The 27,288-nt window shown below is 36.1% G+C and overlaps 1 protein-coding gene and 1 non-coding gene across 8 annotated transcripts in view; both read left to right on the top strand.

Moving 5' to 3' along the window:
* The window catches only part of FKTN (fukutin), an 86,282-nt gene that overhangs the window by 44,293 nt on the left and 14,701 nt on the right, over nucleotides 1-27,288 (top strand). For 2 of the 7 annotated variants that reach the window (XM_061200156.1, XM_061200150.1), the window contains exons 6-9: nucleotides 1,928-2,057; nucleotides 3,998-4,131; nucleotides 6,507-6,634; nucleotides 20,935-22,102. In XM_061200156.1, coding sequence (XP_061056139.1) covers nucleotides 1,928-2,057; nucleotides 3,998-4,131; nucleotides 6,507-6,634; nucleotides 20,935-21,148 — 606 coding nt within the window. In that variant the 3' untranslated portion in view covers nucleotides 21,149-22,102. Of the gene's footprint in view, nucleotides 1-1,927; nucleotides 2,058-3,997; nucleotides 4,132-6,506; nucleotides 6,635-20,934; nucleotides 22,103-22,163; nucleotides 22,538-23,555; nucleotides 26,369-27,288 lie in introns of those variants that run through there. The other 5 variants (XM_061200155.1, XM_061200153.1, XR_009702074.1 and 2 more) reach the window with 5 other exon arrangements.
* On the top strand, nucleotides 5,650-5,756 carry LOC133098474 (U6 spliceosomal RNA). Its single transcript, XR_009702175.1, has one exon. It is a non-coding gene; the product is annotated as a U6 spliceosomal RNA (small nuclear RNA).

Below are 27,288 nucleotides of genomic sequence, written 5' to 3'. Positions count from 1 at the left end.
AATCATATGTTCTAAGAGAATTGTGGCTCTGAGGATGTTTTCATATTGAAAAGACCCCACATACTTTGTGTATTCTGGAGAATGTAACTTATCTTCAGGAATCCATCTTTTTTCCTAGGGATACTTTTTGCTTGAGATATATGGTCCTTCTAGGAGCTATATTTCCTCCTGCTATATTGTAAAAGAATGCCAGGATGTTTTAAGATACTGTGGGATGGGAGGGGATTAGTCAGTTATTTACTCATTTACGCATTTATCAATATGTGTTGCTCACATATTATATACCAGGCACCATTTTCAATTTGTACATACAGTGATGGAGAGATTCAGTACCTGCCTTAAAGGAATCATGTTTACAGCCTGTTGGAGGAAATATAAATAGAATCAGCAATTAGAATGAAATATGATAAGGGGGATGGGTGAAATAGGTGAAGGGGATTAAGAGATATAAACTTCCAGGTATAAAATGAATACGTCATGGGGATGTAATATACAGACTAGGGAATATAGTCAGTAATATTGTAATAACTCTGTATGATGACAGATGGTAGCTAGAGTTATCATGGTGATCATTTTGTAATGTATAAAAATATCGAATCACTATGTTGTACACCTGAAACTAATATGATATTGTATGTCAATTACAATTCAATTTAAAAAAAAAACTTTGATCTTTTGTTCTGGAACAAAAATAATTAAATATAAGAATTATAATAAAAGTATATATAAATGGTAACTGTTATAAGCTCACTGAACAGACGATTTTATTTGTCTCTGCCTATATCTAGTACCAAACGTAATTTCTTGCTCTTTAAATGTTGAGCTGAAGAGGAGCCCTGGGAGAATAAATACGTTTGTGTTCCTGGGAAAATCAGGGAATGTCTTTCAGAGGGTGGAACTGAGACCTGAAAGATTTTGTTAGTCAAGGGCATTTCAGACAGAGGAAACATGTTGACACAGAGGCTTGAAAAGTTGTGATATATTTGGGGAGTGAAATATGAGAAGGGTGGAGATAAGGCTGGACCAGTACTCTGGCCCTAAACACGGTGTCCTTGTCTGCCATGCCAAGAAGTTTAGATTTTGTCCCGTAGGTAGTGAAGCATCAATGAAGAATTTTTAGTGCTTTCTTCAGTTCCAGAACACCCTAAAAATGAAGAAAAGCAGAAAAGCAAAAAGACTATAAGTAAATGACAGTAATATTTGTATAGAATTTCAAAATTTGTGAGACATTTTTCTGTCATCAATTATCTCATTAAATCTTCACAGCAGTCCTGCAAAGTATAATTATTATTCTTTAATTATTGATGAGAAAATTATATCTGAGAGAGGTTTGTTCTTTGATTCTCTCATTCATTCAAGTACTCTTTTAGACATTGGAGATATAGTGATAAACAAAATGAAGTCACTTTCCTCGTAGAGCTTATATTCTTCTGAGGCGCTATGCCCAGGGTCATAGCTAAAATGAAGTGAGTTTAGACTTGAACACAATCTGATTCAAAAATCCCACATTCTTTGTACTATACTATTCTGTCCTAAAGACCATTTGCACCAGTGAATGATGAAAACGTCACTGAAGGCATTGTGCTTCAGATATGCCTGTAGCTCTCTTAATTAACCTTCTTTTCCCCTAACTACCCAATCTGCTAATTGTGATGTAGAGGAGGGAGTTGATAAAGGTATAAATCTCATCCTTTGAGAATCCTGGTTATGGTCCTTCCCCTTTAACTTGTCTCTCCTAGAATCCACTCTTATAGTCTTATTTTAATGTGTGACTAACAAGGAATTATGAAACTTGATTTTTATAATCAAAAAATATATAATATGGGGTTAATTTTCAAGTTTAGTTTGGATGTCACAGAAATATTTCTGGCAACTTAGAAATGGCTATAATAGCTGACTATTTATTATATCTTGTATATCTATCAAGCAATACCTTGATGATAACACTGTGGAAGCTATGGCCTTTCGGAAGAGTGCAAAGGAATTGTTGCAACTAGCAGCCAAAACATTAAAGAAATTGGGAGTACGGTTCTGGCTGAGCAGTGGAACTTGTCTAGGTAAAATTCTTGTTGCTCTACATTTGTCTTTTTGACATTTCATCCTCTTTGGCTCTAAGGATGACTGCTTGAGATGACAAAACATCAGTGGTATTCGAAGCATCATATTTATAGAAAGAATAAGCATAGTGCATAGAGCAAGGATTTATTGATTTTTTTAAAGAAATAACTGCAGAAGCATAAAACAGAATTAGGAAGGCCATGTCGTGTGTCCCAAAATTATAAGTAATTTGTATAAAATTTATATCAGAACATGTAGACTACATGTGATTCTCAGGTAATCTTTAGATTAGCATTTTATTATTTCTATCCCAAAGGTTGTTATTACCTTAAAAAAAAAACTGTATTCTGTTTCTTTACTTACACACAATACAAATAACTTGCATTGCACCAAAAGTTTCTAAGAGGAAAGGGAATGTCATAAGGTCTTCCACAAATCTTTTCCAGATCATGATTGGACATCACTGTCTTACCACATTCTGTTCATTCTGAGATGGGGAAATGTAGAATCCAAGAAAGATTTCTGGATCTCTTTCCATTGTGCATTAGCTCAAACTCCTTTGGATTTTAGAATTATTTAGAATTTAACATTTTTTTGTTTTTATTCCCTCTTGTTTATAACTGTAGTTGATTATATCTATATTTGTTCTTTCTTAATTATAACTGTATTTGTACAAAAATTAATTTTGCTCCTGCTTTTATAGGGTTACCATATAATTTATTGTCCAATTCAAGAGACTTTTTGAGAGTGAAACGAGTGCCATTAGTAATTATGTTGGTACAACAGGTGTAAACAAGGATGTATGGTTATCCTGTCAATTAGGCTTTGAGGAAAATTTCCATGGTTCTTCCTGTCAAGGAGCTTCCAGCTAGAGTAACCCCCACCCCCCCAAAAAAGAGTACATCTCATTTATGTGATATATGCTTTAAGGTTTAACTTTCTGGAGTAAGATTGTTTTATAGACTGTCATCAAAAATATTTCATAATCATTTATCATGATATCTTTTGAGTTCTTAGCCCCATAGTTTTCTTAATTTAAGGGCATTTATAAAATGAGGGAGTTGGATTAGATGATACTTAAGGAACCTTCCATTTTTAGTAGTTCATGATTCTTTGTTAGATGTGGATTGTAGATTTTTCTTAAACTAGAGGTGAGATCCCATGCTAGGCTTCTAAAGATCTATGTTAAAATGAAATTAAAGTTTAGAATTCCAAACAGTATTTCCCAAAGATAATCGTAGACATTTATTTACTTTTTGAATACTTTGAATGGAAGGATTAGAAGGATAATAAGAGAAACTCAGAGCCCTTAGCAATATTAAGGTATAAATTTTGCCTTTTTAGAACATTATTATAGCACCCAATTTAGAAGTAGATACATAGTAAACATGTAGAAATATCTTTTGACAGTATGCTGAAAATTGAGGCTGGTACTGCTCTTCTTTTTTATATGACCCATCAGACATGAGCTGTTCAGAGCTGTTAAGTTCTGCAAATTACTGCTCAGAAAGGGATATCGCTTAAGCAAAAGAATTAAATTATATTTTTTAGCATATCTTAAAAGCAACCTTCATCGTAAGAGATTTATGATTAAACATTTTAAAAAGTAACTTAATGTTTTAAATGGATGGCCCAGTTAACATTATTAAAGCTAATAGTTTATTCAGAAATTACAGTAAATCATGAAAGTTTCTGAGGCTGCTGAGTGCTCAAACCAGTAAAAATGAAGGAAGGAAGGAATAAAAGAAATGTTCTTCAACAAGTGGCTCCTATAATCATAGATATTAAGTTGGGATCTAATTTTTTTAAATTTTGGTAAAGCACACTAAGTATAATCCTGTGAAATAAAATACACTGTTACAAGACTATCCATTATAATAATGACTAATTTTTTCCAAACTTAAGTTTTTAAAAGAGTTTTCTCATTCCTTTTTTTTAGGATGGTATCGGCAGTGTGGCATTATTCCTTATAGTAAAGATGTTGACCTAGGAATTTTTATACAAGATTACAAATCTGATATTATTTCAGCATTTCAAGATGCAGGACTCCCACTCAAACACAAATTTGGGAAGGTCAGTAATAAAAATCTGATTTACTTCATTAGTAATATGTCTCAAAAGTAAAGTTTATATTAAGCAACTCAGAGATGTTTAAAAGCACTGTATGTAGCATTTTATCACTCATTATCGGCCAGGATGAGTTCAGCAGAAGATTATTACCACTTGTGACTTCTGCACTATTTAAGGAAAACTAGAAAATCTGGCTTTCTATTGACCATGAGAAGGCAAAAAGGAGCTTGGACTCTTGCAGAAGAATTTATTGACATTATATTAGGCAACAATATAACATAATTAATTAATATAATATATGATTAATATAATAAGTAAGAATCTCATCCACCCTACCTGAAGTTATGTTGTTTCTCATGAGTCATTTAATTTTATGTTCACGTAGGCATCATATTATTATCAACTTGAAACATTCCATTGATTGCTAAGAATTAGAAATACAGGGACTTCCCTGGCGGTCTGGTGGCTAAGACTTTGCCTTCTAATGCATGCGGTGTGGGTTCGATCCCTGGTTGGGGAGCTAAGATCCCACATGCCTCTCAGCCAAAAAAAACCAAAACACAAAACAGAAGCAATGTTGTAACAAATTCAATAAAGACTTTAAAAAATGGTCCACGTCAAAAAAAAAAAAAGCTTAAAAATAAAAAAGCAATATGGAATCATTTCAAACAGTACTTGGGTTTCTTGTTTATTTCACATGTCCTAGGCCATAGCAGTTTTCTCACAGGTCAACTAGGAATAGGTCATTGTGGCTTAGATGAAATCTCCTTTTAGACAATTTGATTCCTGTGCCCTAAGCCTATGATCCCGGCAATGACCTTAGTCTTAATTTGGTTGTTCCCAGGAAGGTGTTGTCCTGGAAAGCAAGTAGAAGTATGTTTAGTTCCTGGAAAATTACTTCTCTCATCATAATCATTCTAGTTTATTTAAAAATTTAATAAAATATCTTCCTGAGGTGAAAGGCAAAGCAATAGAACTCTAGTCATTCAGCAATTGTTTCCTTAACACTCAGTCTCTGCCTGGCACTGAGCTCTGCACCCAGGACACAAAGATGAATAAGGTACAGTCCTTATCCTTGAGGAGTCCACTGTCTAATTGGGAGAAAACAAATTCATAAACAGTTAAGTGATTAGTGCTGCCACAGACAGATGCACCAAGTCCAATGGGAACATAATTATTTGTAGGATAAGTTTCTTAGGGAAATGCTCTCAGAATTCTTTGTACTTTTTAACTTCTTTTTTCTTTTTTTCATGTATATAATGTAATGATATATGGGTTTCTATGCCACATTTACATAAGTACTCATTTATTGATTGTGATGAGAGACTTACTTCCTGATAGTTTTACTTGGTTATTAAAGGGAATAATTATTCTTTGATTACTTTCCTTCTTTAGTCAGAGAGGGGCTCAGGAACAGGATGTTTTGCAGAGTGACCATTTAACTACTATAAGTCATTTACTCTGAGTTGTCATCAGTTGTAAGAAGCAACATTATTTTATGTGCATTTAAGAAAGAAATCAGTGCTCGCTTCGGCAGCACATATACTAAAATTGGAATGATACAGAGAAGATTAGCATGGCCCCTGTGCAAGGATGACACGCAAATTCATGAAGCGTTCCATATTTTTGCAACCTAAGTGTCCATTGACAGATGAATGGATAAAGAAGATGTGACACATATATACAATGGAATATTACTCAGCCATAAAAAGAAATGAAATTGAGTTATTTGTAGTGAGGTGGATGGACCTAGAGTCTGTCATTCAGAGTGAAGTAAGTCAGAAAGAGAAAAATACTGTATGCTAACACACATATATGGAATCTTAAAAAAAAAAAAAAAGGTTCTGAAGAACCTAGGGGCAGGACAGGAATAAAGACGCAGACGTAGAGAATGGACTTGAGGACACAGGGAGGGGGAAGGGTAAGCTGGGAAGAAGTGCGAGAGTGGCATGGACATATATACACTACCAAATGTAAAACAGATAGCTAGTGGGAAGCAGCCGCATAGCACAGGGAGATCAGCTCGGTACTTTGTGTCCATCTAGAGGGGTAGGATAGGGAGGGTGAGAGGGAGACGCAAGAATGAGGGGATATGGGGATATATGTATACGTATAGCTGATTCACTTTGTTATATAGCAGCAACTAACACAACAATGTAAAGCAATTATACTCCAATAAAGATGTTAAAAAAAAAAAAGAAATCAAACGATGGTGTGCTACTGATGCATCCCAATTTCAGAAGTGCTCCAACTTGAAAAACAGTATCTTGAAACCTATACTCTCTCTATATATAAAACATAAGAATCTTTTGTTTTTTTAATTTTAAAAAATGTACTTCCTTTGTTTCAGTCTGTGAAGATTTTCATCTTCTCCCTAGGTAGAAGACAGCTTGGAACTATCTTTCCAGGGAAAAGATGATGTAAAACTTGATATTTTTTTCTTCTATGAAGAGACTGACCACATGTGGAATGGAGGCACTCAGGCCAAAACAGGAAAAAAATTTAAGTATGAATCAGATAAGTACTTACAAAAGGGGCTATAGTAATAACTGCAGAAGGTAGAAATAAGGAAGTAACTGAAAATGGGGGGAAAAAAAGACTGTCAAGTCTCACTGTTAGCTGATACTTTCTCAGCTTTCCCAGAGAGCCCAGTTATGCTTGAGAAGTGAGGACTACCTATAAGGACAGTCCCTGAAGAGGAAGTGCCCCTGGGTTTGTCAGTCCATAGAGTCATTGTGATTGGAAACCCTTGAGTCATCAGAAAGGGAAAGCCAAAATAAGAAACAGAAAAATCAGGCCCAGAGCCTGAGCCAAAAAACTGATCGGCTGTTAGAGCTATAGGAGCTTGATAATTTGATGAGAATGGGTAAGGGTCAGTAAGAAGGAGATTGTTAAGGTCAAGTGAAGTTTAAGTGAGGAGATTTGGATTGGCTGGAGCTGAGGTCATGAACGCTGGGCAACCTCTGGAATGTGCCTTTAACATAGACTGAGGGGCTAATCCTTAAAGGATACTGATCGGGCTTAACAGCTACCATATTTTGTCAAATGTAAGGTGATATGCATTGTAGGACGTACCATTATTTTATGTGCTACCAAGAAAGGAAAGACACTGCCAATTATAATCTTAAGACACATGATTCAGATAGAAAATTGCAGGGGGAGAGTGTCTGAATTCTGAATTAATTGATGGACTGCAATATGTTAGATTGGCATTTTGAACATTTTTGTTTTAATACTGCCATAGTCAAACTCCTTGATGACGAAAGACAAAAATGACGTTAGAGTAACTGAGTGCCCTTTATGATGCAGTTGGCCTGTTCACAGTTCTGAGAGAGAGAACGCATGCGAAAGAGAACCCAGAGAGCAAGGGCTCTGGAATCAGGCAGACCCAGGAAGCCTCAGCTTCACCCTAATTGTGGCCTTTAGCTTTTCTGAACATTTATCTCCTCATCCATTAAATTTGAGTAGTACTACTGTGTATCAGGCACTACTATGAACATTTTTCATGTATTAACACATCTAATCCTCATAACAACTACAGATAGTCTATGAGGCACTGAGAATTTAAGTCATTTGTTCAACATCACAGCGAATAAGTCAGACAGCAGCCTGTCTCTAGAGTTCATACTTTTAATCACTGCCCCCTACTGCCTCTCTAATACACCTGACAGTATGAGGCACTTAGCAGAATGCTTAGCACTTATTAAGTTATCAGTAAGTGGTGGTTACCATTGTTATTATTATTTAATATTATTAATATTATGATTGTTAATGTGATTACTATCGTTGTTGTCATTCTTATGGTTGTTATATGACCAGTAGCATAAATTTCCCTCACCAACTAGCTGAGATTGGGGCTCCTATCATTGAATAAATTTGAGCCATTGGGTGCATTGGGGAATGTTCTACATAACATAGAAGAAGAATTCCAAACTTGGACTGGTTTCTCCTGGGTACTTAGACATACCCTGCTGGGATCACTGAATCTATTTGAAGGCAGGGAGTCTCCGTGTAAGGTTAAACTTGTTCTGGAGGTTTGAGAGTAATCCAAACCTTTTTCTCAAAGTCATAAAGTATCCCAATTGACCCTGATCCTGGAGCATATTCCCGAAACTCATTTATTATAAAAAATTATTTTGCTTTATGACAACAAACACCTTCATGCTGAGTAAGCTCAGATTATAAGACAGAAATTAGTAAGTTAATGAATTTGTAATTGACACTCTCACTATGGCTAGGTGAATAGGGAGCTAAGTGTTTTTGACATTTAGCTATAGTTTGTTTATTCAAATATGATAAAGATGCCAAATTTAACACATAATTTAGAGGCTTTTTTTTAAACTGGGAGATAGTGTAGCATAGAAATTAAAGCCATGGAGCCAGTCTGCTTGCTTTTGAATCCCAGCTCTCCGTTTTACCAGCTATATTATCTGTACCTAAGTTTCCTCAAATGTAAAATGGGAATAATAATAGAAATTCCTACATAGAATGGTTTTAAGAACTAAGTGAGTTAATACACAAAAAAGGTTTTGAAGAGAATTAAGCATGTCCTGAGCGCTAAGTAATTATTAGCTGCTATTATCAATACTCTCTGTAGCAGTAGTATTTCTCTTCTTAGTCGTATAAGAAATTTACAGATCAGAAACCTATATAATTATCTCAATATTAAACTGCCACACCTATTCTTAGAGAACTCATATGAGAATGTCACCTTTGTTCTAAGAAAAGTAATTTCTGAAGCTTGTATTATAATCATGTTAGTCTTAATTTTTCTTCTAAGGCTTTCTTAGAAGGATTTCTTTCTTCTCACTGACATCATCCCATGTCAGACCTCAAAAGAACTATGCACTTCTAACCACTACATCTCTGGCTAGAAAAGTCTTCTTTCATTCTGGTTTAACTGCTCTTTATGGTAGCAGTGTTTGGGAAGTGGAAAGTGTTCTGATTATTTAACGAGAGAAATGAGCAGTGATAGAACTGCCTGGACAGATGGTGTGAGTCTCAGATTTTCTATCATGTTACCGTAACCTTAAAAGGCAGAGAAGAGAAAAGGGGATGGTTGTGTGGAGTAGTTTCTTTGGAAGATTCCCCCAGCCATATGCCATTTTCATACTCTTCAGTACTATTTACTTTAAGGAACTGTAGAATTTTCACCACTATTGTTCCTAGAGGGAAAAATCTTTAAAGCTAGTCTAAGGGTCTTTTTATCTTTATAATATTCTACTTTTTATTCATGTGTAGTTTATTCTGAGAAAAAGCTTAATAATAGTATAGGATGCTTACCATTTTTTAAAAAGGTGAAGAGGAATGAGGAAGGAAGAAAAAAGTTTCCCCTTTCAAAACTTTATTCTGCATGCCTTCAGAATGATGTTTTTGGTCATAAGATTTAATAATAATTACAATATTGATAGCAATGATAAAGCTATAGCTACCAGGTATCAGCTAGATATCAGGCACTATGATAGGTAATTTATTATTTAATCTCAGATCATCCTTATATTATCCCTGTGGGTTAGGTGTTCTCACTCCCAGTTAGTTACAAGAAAACTAAAGCCCAGAGAAGGGAAGTAACTTGTCCAAGGTTCTCTGGCCATTAATGGTAGGGCCAAGATTTAACTTCAGACCTGTTGGATTCTTAAGCCTAAATGCTTCCGTCTAAGAGTTAATAGGTTAAATGAGTTAATATATGTAGTAATGCATTTAGAACAGTACCTGCCACATAGTACTGTGTAAGTATTAGCTACGGCTGCAACTATCATTACCATATTATTATTCTATTACTATTACTACTCATGTGTTGCACTGGTACAAAACATTGGACCTTCAACACAGTGGTAACTTGGATTAGTTACTCTTTGGGCAAGCATTTTCTTCCCAGGTCTCATATTTCTTCCATCTTCAATTCTTACTCTAAACCCATACTTTCACCTAAAATCTAAATTCCATTCTTAAATATTGTCTGGATTTTTAATATTTATTTTTCTTCTCCAAGTTCCAATCGCCAATAATAAAAAGTGATGAATATATTAACTATGCCTCTAGATGTGAAATTGTCATTCCAGAACTTCACAGTTCTTACAGATGCTGCCCAGATTCCTTTGGGTTATTTCTTTCCTTCACATCTGAATCAACTGATGTAAGTAGAGGCCAGAAGTTTAAGAGGCAATAATAATGGTAATAATAAAAATTAACTTTTATTGAATATTTCCTGTGTGCTTGGCACTATGCCAAGCTTTTATAGGCATCATCTCATTTAACCCTCACCACAAGTTTATAAGGGAGATTTACTGTCACCTCATGATATGGATGAGGAAATTAAGGCAGAGCTAAGCCTCAGACCTAGGGCCATATCACTTCAGAGCTCGTATTCTTACCCATACACAATGTTAGTGTCACCACAATCTCTATCATATTGTTAATACTCCCTCCATGAAAGCAGCCCTTCTATTTATCGACATTGTCAGAATATTACAGCTACCTCTGTATCCTCTGATAGGAAATCTGCTACCTCTAGGGCTAGCTGTGGCTTACTTAGGCCTTCTGATATATGCAGCTTCTGCTTAGTGTATAGATCTTCAAAAAATTTGGATTTGTCCTCTGTGAGACTAGACTCATCCAAGTGTGACTCCTATATAATTTAACATTTCATTTCTGCAAAATTTATTTACTAACTGCTGTGTGCTAAGGATTCTGATGTGAATATAACTTAGTTTCTGCTCTCAAGGATCTCATAATCTAGACCATGAAACAAATATTAAAGTACTCTGTCAGCAGGATGTGATTTAAATAGGTGTCATGTATAGTTGAGATACAAATCAACTATCCAGAAGCAGCGACAAGGAAGTGTGGCATAAAAAATAGAGAAGTTTGTTAGGGAGACTTAGGAGGAATATGGAGAAAGGTCTAATAATAGGTTTATATAACTACTATTCTATTTAGATTATTCCCTTTTTTTATTATTAAAAAATTCTGTGAACATCTTTATATATAAAGTGAAAGCTTTATTAGGGGTTGTTTCTTTGAATAGATTCCCAAAACTGGAATTATTATTATTGTTTGATTGTGCTATTTGAGAAAAAGAGGGGTAATTGGTCAATGTTCTGATAACAGTAAAAGTACAGATTTTACTGCTCAGTGTCTTGTTTTTCCTTTGACTCCTTAAGGCTCTTTGCAGCTGTACAGGCCTCCTCAGTCATCTTTGTCAGCTTGCTTTATTTTAGCTGCCTTTTTTCCCCCTATTTTTTAAAAATAAATTTCTAGTTTTGTGATAATTTTAGATTCACAGAAGATAATACAGATGAGTTTCTGGATACAGTCACCCAGTTTCCCCTAACGTTAACATATTGTTACCGTGGTACATTTGTCAAAACCAAGAAACCAGCCTCGGTGCATTACAGTTAACTAAACTCTAAATATTATCTGTACTTCACCAGTTTTTCTAATGTCCTTTCTCTGCTCTAGGATCTAATCCTAGATACCACAGTGTATTTAGACCCCAGCCTTTTGAAACTTGATTTCAGTCCGTGATTTTAAGTATGTCACTAGTAGTGCCAGGTTATTAGACATCATCCCATGTCCCAGTTCTGCCATTCGAGGGCATTGAGTTGCCTCCATTTTGAGGTTGCTCCTCAGTACCTCTAAATGGAAATAATCTCCCCTTCCTCTGAATTTCCATAGATTTTTCTTTTCCCTTTACCTCTCTTATGCTGTATTTGGGTACTTCTGCTGATTTTTCTGTCCTTTCTGAGTTATAGGTAGAATCAGTCCTGATAAATCTGTCAGGCTGAGTGAGACCTGAACCCTACTTGAAACTAAAACCAGGTCCTCTTAAGCACAGCTTACAGTGTTTCATTAAGATGAAACAGTGACACCAGATTGATGACTTGATCCAGCGTAGCACCTTTGGAGAATCAAAGCCATAAAGTTAAGTCACCCCAGTTGTTTTCAGTCACTGCTTCAAAAGAAGTTAAAGACTGGTGTCAGTTGTTGAATCCCCACTCATAGACTCTCTCAGCTCCATAGATTGATACTATGCTTCCATAGTTCTAGCTCTCAAAAAACACATTTGTCTTTTAAGTACTTACAGCTGTGAAGCTAAAAGGCAAATTTGAATAATCTCTTTAAATGAGTACATTTAAAACATTAACTTTTCTAAAAATGGTATCATATTTCCTACTCTGTTTATACCTTCGTATTTTACAACATTTAGATTATGTCTTAGGTCTCCTTAGTAACACCTTCAAACCATGGAGGGAAGAACATTGAATGCATGTTATATGGTAATTGTATTCTTATACAATATATAGAAGTGGCAGTTCTTTATATAGTGAGCTTTATTTGTTTTTTTAAGAGAAGATTACCTCAGAATGAATAAATAGCAGGCCTTTCACTTATATGAAGTAAATTTGGTTTTTTAAGACTGCAATATGTTTTGTTGTTTGAATATAATTCTGTAAGAGATTCTATATGGTAGTATTCTGAGAGAAATAAAAGCAAATTTTCACTAAATGACTTCTACACAAATGTTCACAGCAGTTTTATTCATGGTAGCCAAAAAATGGAAACAACCCAAATGCCCATCTTTTGGTGACCAAATAAACAAATTATGGTATGTTCAAACAGTGGAATTCTACTTAGCAACAGAGAGGAACCAACTACTAATATATGCAATAACGTGGATGAATCTCCAAAAGTAATGTTACGTGGAAGAATTCAAATAGGAAGAGTAGGTACTATGTAACTGCATTTATTTGAAATTGTAAAGCAGGCAAAACCAATCAAGAATGTGAAAAGGTCATTGATCACCAGGGGCCAGGGTGGACTGACTGCATGCCTGCCAAAAAACACAGGGAGCTTTGGGAAGCAGGGTGGTAGAAATGTTCTGTATCTTGATTTTAGTGGTTACCCAGGTATATGCACCTGTCAAAACTTAAAATGGGTGCATTTCATTATGTGTAAATTGCAGCTTGAAAAATTGATTTAAGAGTTTGAAAGAGAAAAAAATTCTGTGACTTAGAAAATTGATACTAAGAGAAAAGAGCCCAAGATCACAAGTAGAAACAGAAGGATATCTGGGACCAGAAGCCATGAATTTGATCAAGGCAGACCTAATTGCAGTGATAAACTTGGAGCCGTTTGCATCTGCTTGGACAAATTAGATAATCTGAGATCAAAATAAACGAAGCCTTTTGTATTTAGTATGAAATTTGAAATCGTAATTTAATCTCCTTTTTCATTATCTATTATATCCAAAAAGGAACCCTATAAAAATTGTCTGAGACAAAGCAAGCACAGCTGGAGTCTAATTACTTGTTGATGAGCTATATAGATATAGTTTTTGGAAGTTATGCAGTAGAAATAAAAATGCCTCGAGGTTTTTCCCTCTGGCCTTAAAAGTCTTGTGCATGCTTTAAATGAATAGTCTTTGATATGGTCATTAAGTATGTACATTCAGGTGTTAAATGATAACTATCCATACAAGCTTTAATTTGTCTACTCATTGGTGATATAAATTTCTTCTACTTCACTAGTTCTGTCCTGTGGAGATTGCATAGGAGAGTTTGTCAATAAGATAGATGGAATCACTCAACTTACAGTGGAAGTCAGCAGAAAACCAAGGTTCAATGGGTAGAATTTTATCTTATAAAACATGTATATGCTATATGTATATTGATTATATGTTAGAAGTTTGGGACAGGATTGGCGTATGGGATCTACAAAGACCTCAGAGAGACTATATTCCAGTCCAGTCTCTGAAAAGTATGTTAGCCATTCCTCTATTACCCCTTTTGCTTCTGTGTAATCTGTGGTAGGATTGTGAGAGGTTTAGTGGAAGAGATAGTTAAAAAAATACTAGTCAGCATGCTGTAACTTTGGTTTTCAAGAGTTGGTTTTTAGGGAAGATCCAGTGGTTAGGGCTCCGCGCTTCCACTGCAGGGGGCCCAGGTTCAATCTCTGGTCCAGCAACTAAGACCCTGCAAGCCACATGGCGTGGCCAAAAAAAAAAAAACAAAAACAAAAACAAAAGAAAACAAAGAGTTGATTTCTTAGAAATGCTTAGAAAACTATGGGCAAAACTGATGCTGATGACATATAATTAATGTGGCACAATAATTCCTCACCTTGCCATATTCCCTTTGCTCCAAACACAAATCACTGATAAATATGTCTAAAAGACATAGCTGAGCTAAAAGAGAATGAAGTAAATGATGAAGAAGGAGTATATAAAGAGAATTTCCAAATTAAAGACAGGCAAGCAGGATAAATAATAAATCTACATCTAGATACTTCTTAAGGAAACAGTAATACCAAAACCAAAAAAATTTTATAGGCCACCAGAGAAAATAGATTGCTCATAAAGGAATAGCAAATATACCTCGGCTACAATAGAGGACAGAAGATAATGGAGTAACATCTTCCAAAAGCTGTGGAGAAATAACTGTCAACTAAGAACGTTACGTACACTTAAAACTAATACTCAAGAGGGAGGTCAAGATAAAGGCATTTGCATATGTACAAAGACTAAGAAAATTTATGTCTCACAGATCCACACTTAAAACTGTATTAAAGAACACAGAAGGAAGATATGATATATGTGAAAAAATGGTGGACACACAAATGGATAAAATATGTCAGTAAATTTGTTAGCCATTACCTGTTTAAAAAAAAAAAAGACATGTCAAAAATAAGTTGAGGAGGAGGCGATTTGTTAAGTGTTCAAGGAATAAAGTATACTAAGTCCCATGTTTAGGAAGAGGATAGAGATTCTGTATACATTTAGTCTTTATTAGAAAATGTTGTAGTGAAATATGTTTGTTGAAAAATAAACAGTAAATATTACAAACAGTAATTACTACTGGATAGAAATATTATTTAAAACTTCCAAACAAGCAGAACAAACGATAATTTATAAACCTTTATCATTCTAAATGAAAGTAGGAAAGGTAGGGCAAAGAAAAAGTATGGTAAACTGAAAACATGTAAAAATAATCATAAAACTAGTCAACATTGTTATAGCACTCACTATGTGTGTTAGATACTATTCTGAGCACTTTACATTTATAATATTTTTCATTCTATGCTAACATCTCTCTGAGGTACTGCTAGTACCCTCATTTTATAAATGAGGTTAAGGCGCAAAAACATTGACCAAGGTCACACACTACAGTAATTGGTGAAGCCAGGATTTGAGCCAGACAGTCTGGCTCTAGAGTTCAAAATATGTCCAAATACATAATTTATTACAATAAATATTCACAGATTAAGCTAACCTGCAAAAAGATAAACAGTATCAAATGAGATAGAAAACAACATTTAACTATAAAATACTTGGAAGAGGCACACCTGAAACAAAATCACATGGGAAGGTTGAAAATTACAGGAACGGAAAAAATATACCCCAATATTATTAGCCAAAGAAAATTCTACTGTAATTTTACTATCAGACAAAATAGAATTTTATTGGGTTGTGGTGGGGGAGAATGTTAAAGGATTAAAAGGCCCACTACATAATTTTACAAAGGAACAGTTCACCAAGAAGAAATAGTATTCATGACCTTTATGACTCTAACAATATAGTCTTGAAATATATAAATCGAAAACTGATGAAATCCTGATGAATATTTGACATGTCCACAATTCGGGTGGGAGATTTTGGTATACTTTTATTTTAAAAAGTGCTGGGTCAAGCAAAGAAGAAACTAGTAAAAATATTGAAGATATGGACAAAATCAACAGGCTTGATCTATTTGACATATATATATATATATATATAAAAGTATTCATCCAGCAAATGGTGCATGTACTTTCTTATCCACTATAAATGGAGCATTTACAAAAGTTGATCATGTACTACAACATGAAGGCAATCTCAATACATTTGAAAGCATTAATAAAATTCTTGTGAGGTGTGTGTGTATGAGTGTAATTCTCCACATTAACAGATTAAAGGGGAAAAAAAAACTATGATGATTTCAGTAGATGGCATTGTATGACCACAGTGGAATTGAATTAGAAATCAACAATTAAAAGACATCTTTAAAAAGTGTGGAAACTTTAAAATGCCCTCTTTAATAACTAATGAATTAAAAAGGAGATCATAGTGGAAATTACAAAAGTTTTAGGATTCAAATAAGATGCAGTTAAGAGGATAGAGGTAAACTTGTAGCCTTAAAAACAGTAAGTATTTCAATGGCTGATGTGAGGTACCCCGTATGGGGGCCTCGTAACCCAATTCAGACTCACCCACACCCCCCACCCCATCCTCTAAAAAGTAGGGCAGAGGGAAGCTCCATCAGTGGGGCACAAGCTGAGTGCATTTAGTCACTCCATCCCATGTCCCTTGGGAAGGTCTGAGACTAGGAGAAAAAAAAAAACAAGTATGAAAGAATAGGTTTGAAAAAATTAAGCTACCAACTGAAGAAATTAAAAGAACAGCACAGTCAGTCTAAGGAAAGTGAAGGAAGGAAACCAAGAGAAGAAATTAATGAAATAAAAACCAAACAGTATCATGGGAAGTCCCTGGCAGTCCAGTGGTTAGGACTCCATGCTTTTGCTGCCGAGGGCCTGAGTTCGATCCCGAGTGGGGGAACTTAGATCCTGCAAGACATGTGGCTCTGCCAAAAAAAGAAAAAAAAGAAAGAAAAACTCTCAGAGATGAACAAATCCAAATGCTAGTTCTTAAGATAACAAATTATAAAAGTAGTAAACTAAGTAGACATCTAGCCAGATTGATCCAAAACAACTGTGTTACACTGACTCAAAAGAAAATGCTATGGACAACTAAGACAGCAGTCTAAAATGCGGTATCAGATAAAATGTGAAAATGACAAAATTTTAACTCAAGAAGTTATGAATAACTTATAGTCATTAAAGAAATTGAATTACTAATCAAAAATCCTCCTTTCCCCTTTTTTTCCCTACCAAAAGACCTAGAAAGTTTACAGGAAAGTTTTACCATGCCTTCACAGGATAGATTATTCTCTATATTATATAGCTTATTTTGGGGAAAAAAAAAGAAAACTGCTTTAAGCAATTCATTTCATGACTGATAGCAAAAGTGGACTCGGACGGTACCAAAAAAAAAAATTTTAAGGGCAATTACTGTCTTAGTGAACACAGATGAAAATATCCTGAATGAAACACAAATGAATAGAATTTTGTAGTGTGTGTGTATTAGTGTAATTCTCAACACTTAAAAGATTAAAGGGCGAAAAAAGTACGTGATTGTTTCAATAGATGACATTAAAAACATTTGATACATTTCATAATTAACAACAACAACAAAAGGCCTTTTAGTAAACTTGGAGTAAAGGGGATCTGAAATTTCTTTAACCTAATAAAGGGAATATACCAAAAACCTAGAGTGAGCAATCGTATTTAATGGTAAAACTTTAGAAGCCTTTCTGTTAAAATCAGAAAAAAACATAAGAATGCATGCTGTCCCTGCTTTAATTAAGCAGTATGCTGGAGGACTATTGCACTGGAATAACACAAGAAAAAGAAATTAAGAGTTAAAAGAAGAGACAAAATTGGTAATGAGAATAAACTATTGTGTTGTTTTGCAGGAAATTCTTGTTTAAAAAAGCTCTGCTGTTCCAACTCTAGAGTTTAATGCAAACTTATGTTTAAAAAGGTCAGATTCAGTTGTCATTGATGATGTCTCTCTCACTTAGCCTAGCTAATTAACAGTAAAAACAGTGTTTTTCATTTAGCAATTATGTTTTTAGGTGGTACAGTTAAACTGATGATATTACTTTATCCAACCACCAATAAGTAGTTTTACAGATTTTAAGGATGTCTGTGAGGGAAAAAATGGTCTTCTCCAACTAACTCTTAATTCTAACTACTGCTTTTTGCAAAAATAAAAAGAAGTAAAAGTGGTATGAACTAGAAAATGAATGGAAGGATTTTGTGTGTGTGTGATAAGATCCCTTGAATTTATATTCTGATTTGGGGTTGTTTAGTCTGAATTTAAATCTGTTCACATTTTGGATCCTATCTCAGAGCTTTAAAGTACAAACTGCTTAAGAGAACTTAATGTGGGCTTTAAAAGCTAAGGTAACATTGACTCTAATTATAGTCTTAGTCATTATTTACTGGTAACCTGGACAGGGTACATGGCATGTGCTGTTCTGAGTCACTCACCCCCCCTTTTCCTCTCCACAATCCCATTTTACAATCAGTTTTCACATTTTATTGTTTATCTTCCCTCTTCTCCTAGGAAGCTGGAATTTTCTTTTTGCTGAAAGGCTTGAAAATTACTTGGTGAAAAGAAAACCACAAAGATGGTTTAGGGATGTTTTTATTTAGGAACAAAAATTAACATTTGGGTTAAATTGTCTTTGAGTAATTTTAAGATTGCTTATATATTTTAAATGTTTTGTTTTTGTTGATAAATCTTTCATTGTTCAATGAAAGCTTTGAACATTTCATTTTATAAAAGCTTTTATAAAGTTTGTAGTATTCTCATCCATTGTATCATCCTGGACTTACGGTGTTTCTTTCTTTCATCTCTTTGATGAGACTGTAGAGGATTATATTTCAGAGGGAAGTTTCCTGACCTATGTTACTAGATAGACCATGATTTCTGCTTCATTTCAGCTTCAGTGTGTCAACTTGATAGGATGGGACAGGTGGACATTCTGCTGACCAACATCTTGACTGGGGAGGGTGTAGGCTGATGATGGATGGATATGTCTCATGACAAAATAAGCAAGTCCATGAATACGAGTGTGCGGAGTAAAATTGGGACCAGCAGATGGTGGAGCTGTGCTGTATCCTATTTCTTCCTCAGCTTTGAGATTTGCTGTGGCCTTCTTTTCACAGAAGCCAGCTGGTATTGTCTATTAACTGCCAGCACCTATTGGTTTGTATAGAAGGGACTTGTTGCTTTCTTTAGAAATGTTCAGCCTCTCATTTTCATCTGTGGCTTTATGTTCATCTGGTGGTAAAATAATATTCAAAAGCAAAATATCTGAGAACTGACCTTTCCTTGGAGAACATCCCAGTTAGATCCCATTTCTATAATCTGATTACACTTTGACACCTGGTTTTTTCTCTGTTCCTTGTTTCTTTAATCCTCTGATATTTTAAATTTCTTTAATCTCTGCTATTGCCACTTTAAATCTCATTACTGAAGGTTCTTGCCATGTTGTGAAGAGAAGGAACATTTCTCAGAAAGCAACAACACAGAATATAGAACTAAAATATAAACTTAAATCTAACGAACCTGCTAGTTTTAACTTTCCTTTGTAATATATAGAATTTCATTTACTGATCCAAAGTACCTTTAAGAAACATGGTTTTTTTAGTATAATTTCTGAAACTTACTAACTGAAATAATTCTGCTATAAGTTGAGTTAAATTCATTATAACTAATGGGCTAGGTTAGAGATATTCTTTTACATTTGAGATGAAAAAAAGAAAGGCCAAAAAAAAAAAGGTGGGTTCACGTGAGGGATGGAAGCAAGGGAGAAGCCTGGGAGAGCATCTTGGAGTTGTGCTTGCTCTGTTTCCCCAGAAAATCCGTGCTGTGAAGGAAAAGAAGATTCACCTTACACATGTGATGCTTATTTTGGTTTTCTTTAGTTAGGTTCTTTTAGTAGCAGTTTGGATTTGATGGAGATTTAATGATGTGTAACCTATTAAAAATAAGCAAGAAAGAAGTAAGTTTGAGGCTGAGAACAGAAATTAAAAAGGGGAGGTGATAAAATAAAAGGCAGAGCAGGAAGAAGGTGGTTTGTATAACTGTTTCCTTTAAGAGAAGTATTGTTGAAGTACAGTACATCCAAGCATTAGATCTCTATTCCTGCATCTGAGGAGGGGGTGGGTGTGAAGCTTTGCTCAAAAAGCCAACATATAGTGGGTCTTACCATGTTCACGTATTGTGGTATGAAATTCTCACTACTGTGCGAGTTAGGAAAGGTGTTTGAGAAATATCCTGACTGATCCTGGGAATTTCTCCTTCAGCTATCTAAGGTCATCAAAAGCCATCTGGGACCACAGTGAAACCCAGGAAACAGGAAATAACATGTCCTCTCACAAACACACAAGCATTTATGATGCTATTGTTGGAGAATGTCATATATTGCCAGGATTGATTCAGGTTCTGTGGCTAACTAGGAGGGTTTTGTTTCCTCTCTCACTGCTATATGTGCCTCCCTCCATGTATTACGAATTCCAAGTATTAGAAATGTAGTCAAAAAGAATATTTATATATTTATTGGTATTTAAGGAATAGCCACAGCCAAATCCAAGCACTTCCCCAGGGTTTTCTGACCTCTATCATTTTCCTCCATCTTTTGGCAACTTTTTGCTTTGACTTCATTCTCAGACCGGCTCTCCCTGCTAACAGCAAAGATGGCCACTAGCAGTGCTCAGTTTCCATCCTACAGCTTAGAAACCTCAACAAAAGAACACTTCTTCCCCTGATAGTTCCAAAAGAAATTCTAAGGCTGATTTTCATTTGCCTAATTTGTGTAAATTTCCATCCCTGACCCAATCACTATAATTTTCTGGTTAGGCCTGAGTCTTTTTTACCCATCTCTGGGGCCTAGGGGTGGGGTCAGCCCCTCCTGAACCATATGGACTGGGAATAGGGGAGATAAATTGGGGTGCTATTGCCATTAGAAGAAGAAAGAGATACTGGACAGTCAGAAACAGCAAAATGTCCCCTGTGTCTATCCCCAAAGCCATTTAGTGGAAGAGGACTGTCCTTTAGCCAAGAGTACACTAGTTGTGGGTTCTTTAGCTAAAACTTCTGCTGTTGGAGCCTAACGCCTCTCCACATTGCCTGTTTTGCCACAGATACCTGTTTCCCAAGTTTACACTGTGCTGGACCGAGTTTGTAGACATGAAGGTTCGCGTGCCCTGTGAAACCATCGAGTACATCGAAGCCAACTATGGTAAGACCTGGAAGGTTCCTGTGAGGACATGGGACTGGAAGCGCTCTCCCCACAATGTGCAGCCCAATGGAGTCTGGCCCGTTTCTGAGTGGGATGAGGTTATCCAGTTGTACTGACACAGTAGGTTGAAATGGTAGAATTCCCCTCCTGCACAAAAGGGAGAGGACTGTTTAAAAAGATACGTGTCTATTTGTCAAACATAAGTAGGAGCCAAAGAAAAATGACAAGTTTGAAGATACAGAGAGAGTCCTAACTCCTGAGCCAACTGATTTAATTCTCTCATTTTACATTTATTAAAGTCTCCATGTACCAGGTACAATGCTCGGTTACAGTGGAGAAGCAGAGATGAGTGAGACAGATGCCTGCCTCTTTTCCCCCTCCCTTTGGTAAGCACCCCAATTTTCCTTTGAGGGAAACACCCTCACCCTTTGAAGAGCTTATATAGAATATGATATGTTCTGTAAGTGCTTTCAAAATGTTAAATAATTAACATTTTGGAAGATGGGCTTACCAGGTACAGCTAAGGAAGGATATACTAGTAAAAAAGAATAACCTGTGTAAGCTTGTATGTTAGGGCTACTTTTAAGGTGTGGAGGCTGAGTTAATATTCAAGTGATCAGACTTCAGGTGACATCAAGAAAAGATGCTAGCAGATTCCTGTTACAAGCAACCTGATGTGGAATTGATTTAGAGCACAGAGCATTATGTAAGAGAATGACAGCTTATTTCTAGCCTTGTCAAAGATACGTAAATTTCCATACACCTTCTATTTTCATATTTGAAGTGAAAAGAAAGCTTATGCTTGTGTGATGCTTAAATTTCCAGCCATTGTGAGAATATTTTCACTGACCTGATGGTACTTGTTTGACAAATCATTCAAGTGAGACCATGCTACCAGACATGATATCGAAAGGGTAGTGATTTCATAAAACATATTTTCCTTATTTCATTCTCAGTCAATAGGTAAAGTATGAGCAATTCATGGTCATTTAATATTTTCTGAATGTATAATCCTTGTACTCCAATTTTAATGTTAACCCTAAAATATTAATAGAAATACCTCTACTTTTTCTAAATGTACTCCTCAGTGTATTCATTCATCAATCACAGTTCCATATCTTTCACTTATAGCCTATAAACCAATTTCCATGGTATGTAAACCTGCCTGTTCACTCTCCTCTTCCAGCATTACATCAGGACTCCGAAATACAGATAAGTGGCAAACCTGAGAGCTGTTCCCCACCCCAGATCATAGTATTTGTAAAGTTTGTATTGGTTCCTAGTTGTCCTATCTATTGAATATCAATGGGGCAAGAACTCAGACATCCCTACTTTGTCAAGTACCACCCACTCTGAAACCCTCCAGTTTCCTTTTTCCCCTCAAGATATGTCCCTGAGTGGACTGGGATGGCTGTGTCTCCCCATCTCTTCACGAGTCACTTTAATTATGTATTGTAAGTGACAGGTAAAGGGATATTAGGCACAGAGCATTGCTATCTTTTTCTTTGTCCAGGATAGGAAGCTAAGTCTTACATTTTATCTAGGTTGCTTAGGACTACTTTCTGGACCAGATTGGCAGATTTTCGCGAAAACTAGAGAATAATAGGAATGTCAGAAATGGAAACCAGAAGGTCTGAGAGAATGGGCTGATAGTTTTCCTAAAACAAAGTTGGAGAAACCTACAACCTACAAGCACCCCACTCCAAATTTTAAAAACAACAAAAACTTTTTTTTGATAAATGGTAACCAATGACCTTCCTCTCTTAGGATGAGCTTTCAGTGCATAGTCACTGGGTCTTCTTATAAAAACCTAACATAATTTAGGTTTTCAGGTAACCTCTATAGATTACCAGTAAACTTCTCCCCAAATGACAGGCCATTGTAATCAGCTTTCTTTTTGCTAGAAAATCAGCCCATGGAAATCATACCCAAATTCTAAATAGCTGAACCTAATTTTTTTTTTATGGTTGAAAAAATGTAACAGGTAATAATAGTGTTCCTGGGCAAAATCCACCCTGTTTATTGAGGACCATTTGCTCGTACTTAGCGTCTAAAAGTGCATACACTACACATTTCTGCCCATTTCAAATTGGGACTCCCACTCTTTGCCAGGGGGTGTCTTACCCACCCCCTGTTTAGGTTATTTCTTTTTATCTGTCCCCGGAGTCCAAGGTCTTGAAGCATTCAAACATCTAAGCTATCTTGGCCGCATGGACAGAGGTTCCATATACATCCCTCTATAGACCACTGGCTGCTAGAATACCTTTTTTGACTGCCTTCTGGTTTCACAGAGTTTAGATCTTGGGTCCTACCCTAACTTGGGAGAATGAAAGCCCTTCCCAAACTCTGAAAGCCAGGCTTGCTCTGTTACAGATTCAGCTACACTTCATCCTATACTTCTTAACTGTTGCACTCTGCTGAGTGTCCAGAGACCTTGGATCTACCATCAACACCTCATCAGATCACTTTTCTTTCCTCACCTGAGTGTTCCAATAATAATTCTCCTAATCTGTCCACTTCCAGGTACAGTTTGCCTGGCTTACCAGGAGAAAACCTCTTATATTAACTTGTTTAGCACCCATGGATGTCCCCAGAGAGGTCCTGAGAGTCAAGATTGACAACCTCTCACTTGACAACCAGGTGACCACTCAGTCCTTCTCTAAGCAGGGAGCACTTGTCCTTTTCTCCTCTGCTGCAGCTGCTGACATCTGGATCCTGGAATAAAACCTCAGTTATCCAAATTGAGCATCCCTGAGAAGCTGGGCAGTGGGGCAAACCCTGAAATATGACCACTAGATGGCAGAATGTGTGCCACCATTCCCCCCCAAACAAGTTAACACTCAAGTGAAAATCATCTTGCTCTTGAGTCTTAAGAGCCAGAGGGGCCCTCACGGCAACACTCAATCTAACCCTTTTATTGTATAGCTAAATAAATAAGCACAGAAAGGAGTGATTTGAGCAAGAAAGAGTTGAGGCTCTAAGGGTGCCATGACTCCCAGCACATGCCTGTTTCATTGATCACAGCACAACATCTTTAGCCCTGCTTGACATGCTTGACAGAGAAGTTTTCAGGATGTTTTTGCCATCACCCACTTAATATCTTTCTGCTCAAATTTAGAGTCTGAGGTGACAGAGGAGGAGTGTTTTGTCCAAAATGCTTACACTGTCTTCATACCTTTATCTAAAACATGCCTTATCTCCAAAAGGTGAAATAGTTCATATTTGGAGGCATCAGCCTTTGGTCATCATATTTTTAATATCCAGGAGTACCTGATTCCCTTAGGCGCAAGATGTGTCCCATTTCTGCTTACCTCTCTACTTCCCCAGGAAACCATTAGCACCAATCTACTAAGTGCCCATTTCTGAAGATTCCCTCCTCTTCCTCTTTATTGATACTCTCTTATGGAGGATCCAAGAAATTGAGAATAGATTATGCTCATTTCTCTTTTTTTTTTTTTGTGACCCTAAACCATTGTTACTAGCCTTACAGGCTACAAAGCTTCAAATGGCACATAGGACAGCAAGGTGTTACACAGGAAAGCAGGGGTAGATTGGGGACCAGAGCTGCATCTGGGAAACACACTTGGAATGCATTCCCACACTCCAATAAACCCTCACCCAATGTCACAAGCCTAAGGCTGCAGATGTTTCTAAGTCTCCGCCTAGTTTCACCTTCTGAAAAATGAACAGTTCTCTCATTCTTAGTATTATAAATCCCCAGGGGAAACTTCCCCTCAAAACACGGTCAGAGAGAGTGCCACATTCCCACCTTCTAACACATAGCCATCATTTGTAACAACTTTAAAACATGGGAAAAACTCTAGTTCTTGACCATTCAAAAGGATTTCTCTGAAGAAATGCCCCAGCAGCTACTTCTCTTTCCTCCTCCTCTTCCTCTGTCACTAAGACCCAGGCTAAGTCACCTCTAACATGTCACTTAGGGAAAGTGCCATGTTAGCATAAAAGGGCACAAAGTTTTGAATTAGGCCTGAGTTTGAATCCCAGCCTCATTGTGTGGGATTTATGGTGGGGACCTCTTAGCCTCAATTTCCACATGAGTGAATTGGCATTGAAGAATGAAGAATACTTCTAAGGGTTTTTAGTTAGGATTAAATGAAATATAAAGTGCTTAGTATCAGGCCTAGAATTAGGTAATACTCAAGAAATGTTCCATTTCTTGTTTCCAAACCCTTTTTCTAATTATTCTTCAAATGGGATTAAAGAAACTGTGGTAGGACACAAACCTTACTCAGAAGGTTGCATGTCTGAATTTGCTTAGGGAAAAAAAATCGTTTCATTATAACAAGGCATTAAAGGACAAATTGTATTGTTGATGAATTCAGAGACATGACCAAGTTACCTCCTTCTCTAAATAGAACAAATATTTTCATTTTATTGGTGAAGCTGTTGTCCTCTAGGGTCTCCTTATGCTATCCCCATATGCTACCTAGTTCCCGGGTCCCAAGCAGGTCACTCTCCGTACCTCCCTAGATTTGGTGCCTGGTCTGCCCTGGACTTCTGTTTCAGTATTCTAGCTTTTCATGGAGGTGAACCCTCACCTTCTTGTTAGTAAATCTCTGCCAGCCAAAATCAGATATAAGCCGTGATTTGGAGAGGGAAAGAATTTGGAATACTTAGTTTCACTTAATTATCTGTGCTGATGAATGCTTATGTCAGTATTAATAAAGGGGAATTGAAAATACTCTTTTCTACCTTCTTCCCCCAAATTTGTGTTTCTGTCTCAACGAGGCAAGAATCAACAGGGTATGTGATACTATTTTAAGCTGCTCCACATCAGGCTGAAATCCTAATTATAGTTTATAAGTCAAACAGACCAATTCAATAGTGATGCTTTTCGTACGGTACCTGTGCTAAAGTAGACAAGTATACATTTTTCTATGAGAAATTTGTTTCTATATTCTCAGAACTTATAGTAGAATAAGTTGCTCCTTCCCTGCCATCCCCCAACCCAACCAATGCAGAGATTATGTCAGAACCCATGAGCCACCCAAGCTGCTGTGTTCTTATGCACAGCTCTCACAGTGGGGTTGAAAGGCAGTATGAGGAGAATTAGAAGTGCTGTATTTTGTTCTATAAAACAATAAACTACTGTCTTATGTACCATTAAGAAAATTACAAGAGTATGCAGACTTATGATGACTCATTTAGAGCATGGGGAATAGTTCATGTGTTTGTTAAATGAAAATCATATGTAGCTATTTATGTATCCCACATCATAACCAGAAAAACGTGTTTGTGAATTTTCTAAACAAAGTGATATTTTAAACATGAGTAAATTTCAGTGTATGCTTACCAGTTTACTATTTGACTTTATCTTCAGGTACAGATAGTTTGTGGTACTACTGAAAATGCCTTTAATATTATTATTTTGATCAGAATTTGTAATATATAATCCAGTTTGGGATGATGAATAAAATTTTTCTAATCACTTGAGATATTTTGTGTTTATTTTTGAAGCTTGCAGTAGAAATAATAGCCACTAACATTCATAAGCAATCTGGTAAAATAGTAATCTTGCCACCAGTACAGTACTTCTAAATTAAGGTGAGATAGGTTGTATGGGTGGACCCTAATCCAATATGATTGGTATCCTTGTAAGAAGAGATTAAGATACAGACAAGCACAGAGGGACGATCAGGTGAAGATTTAGGGAGAAGATGGCCATCTACAAGCCAAGGAAAGAGGCCCTCAGAAGAAACCAATCCTACCAACACCTTGATCTTGGACTTCTAGCCTCCAGAACTGTGAGAAAAGAAATTTGTTTTAAGCCATCTGGTCTGTCATACTTTGTTAGGCAGCCCTAGCAAACTAATGCAGTAACCAAGGCAGAATGGTATTGGTAGAGGCATAGACACATAGATCAATGGAACAGAATAAAAGAACTTAGAAACTGGCATACAAATATGCTCAACTGATTTTTGACAGAAGTGCAAAAGCAATTCAACGGAGGAAGGATAGCCTTTTGAACAATTGGTACGAGAGCAATTGGACAGCCATAGGCAAAAAAAAAAACAACACCTCATACTTTATATAAAAATGAACTCAAAATGTATCGTGTGCTTAAATGTAAAATATAAAACTATGAAATTCTAAGGGGAAAAAAAGAAAATTTTCATGATCTAGGGCTAGACAAAGAGTTCTTTCTTAGACTTCACATCAAAAGCACAATCAATAAAAGGAGAAATTGATAAATTGTACTTCATCAAAATTGAAAACTGCTGCTTTGCAAAAGCTT

The sequence above is a fragment of the Eubalaena glacialis genome, chromosome 9 (assembly GCF_028564815.1).
Source record: "Eubalaena glacialis isolate mEubGla1 chromosome 9, mEubGla1.1.hap2.+ XY, whole genome shotgun sequence".
Lineage (NCBI taxonomy): Eukaryota > Metazoa > Chordata > Mammalia > Artiodactyla > Balaenidae > Eubalaena > Eubalaena glacialis.
This window is presented reverse-complemented; position numbering and strand designations above follow the sequence as displayed.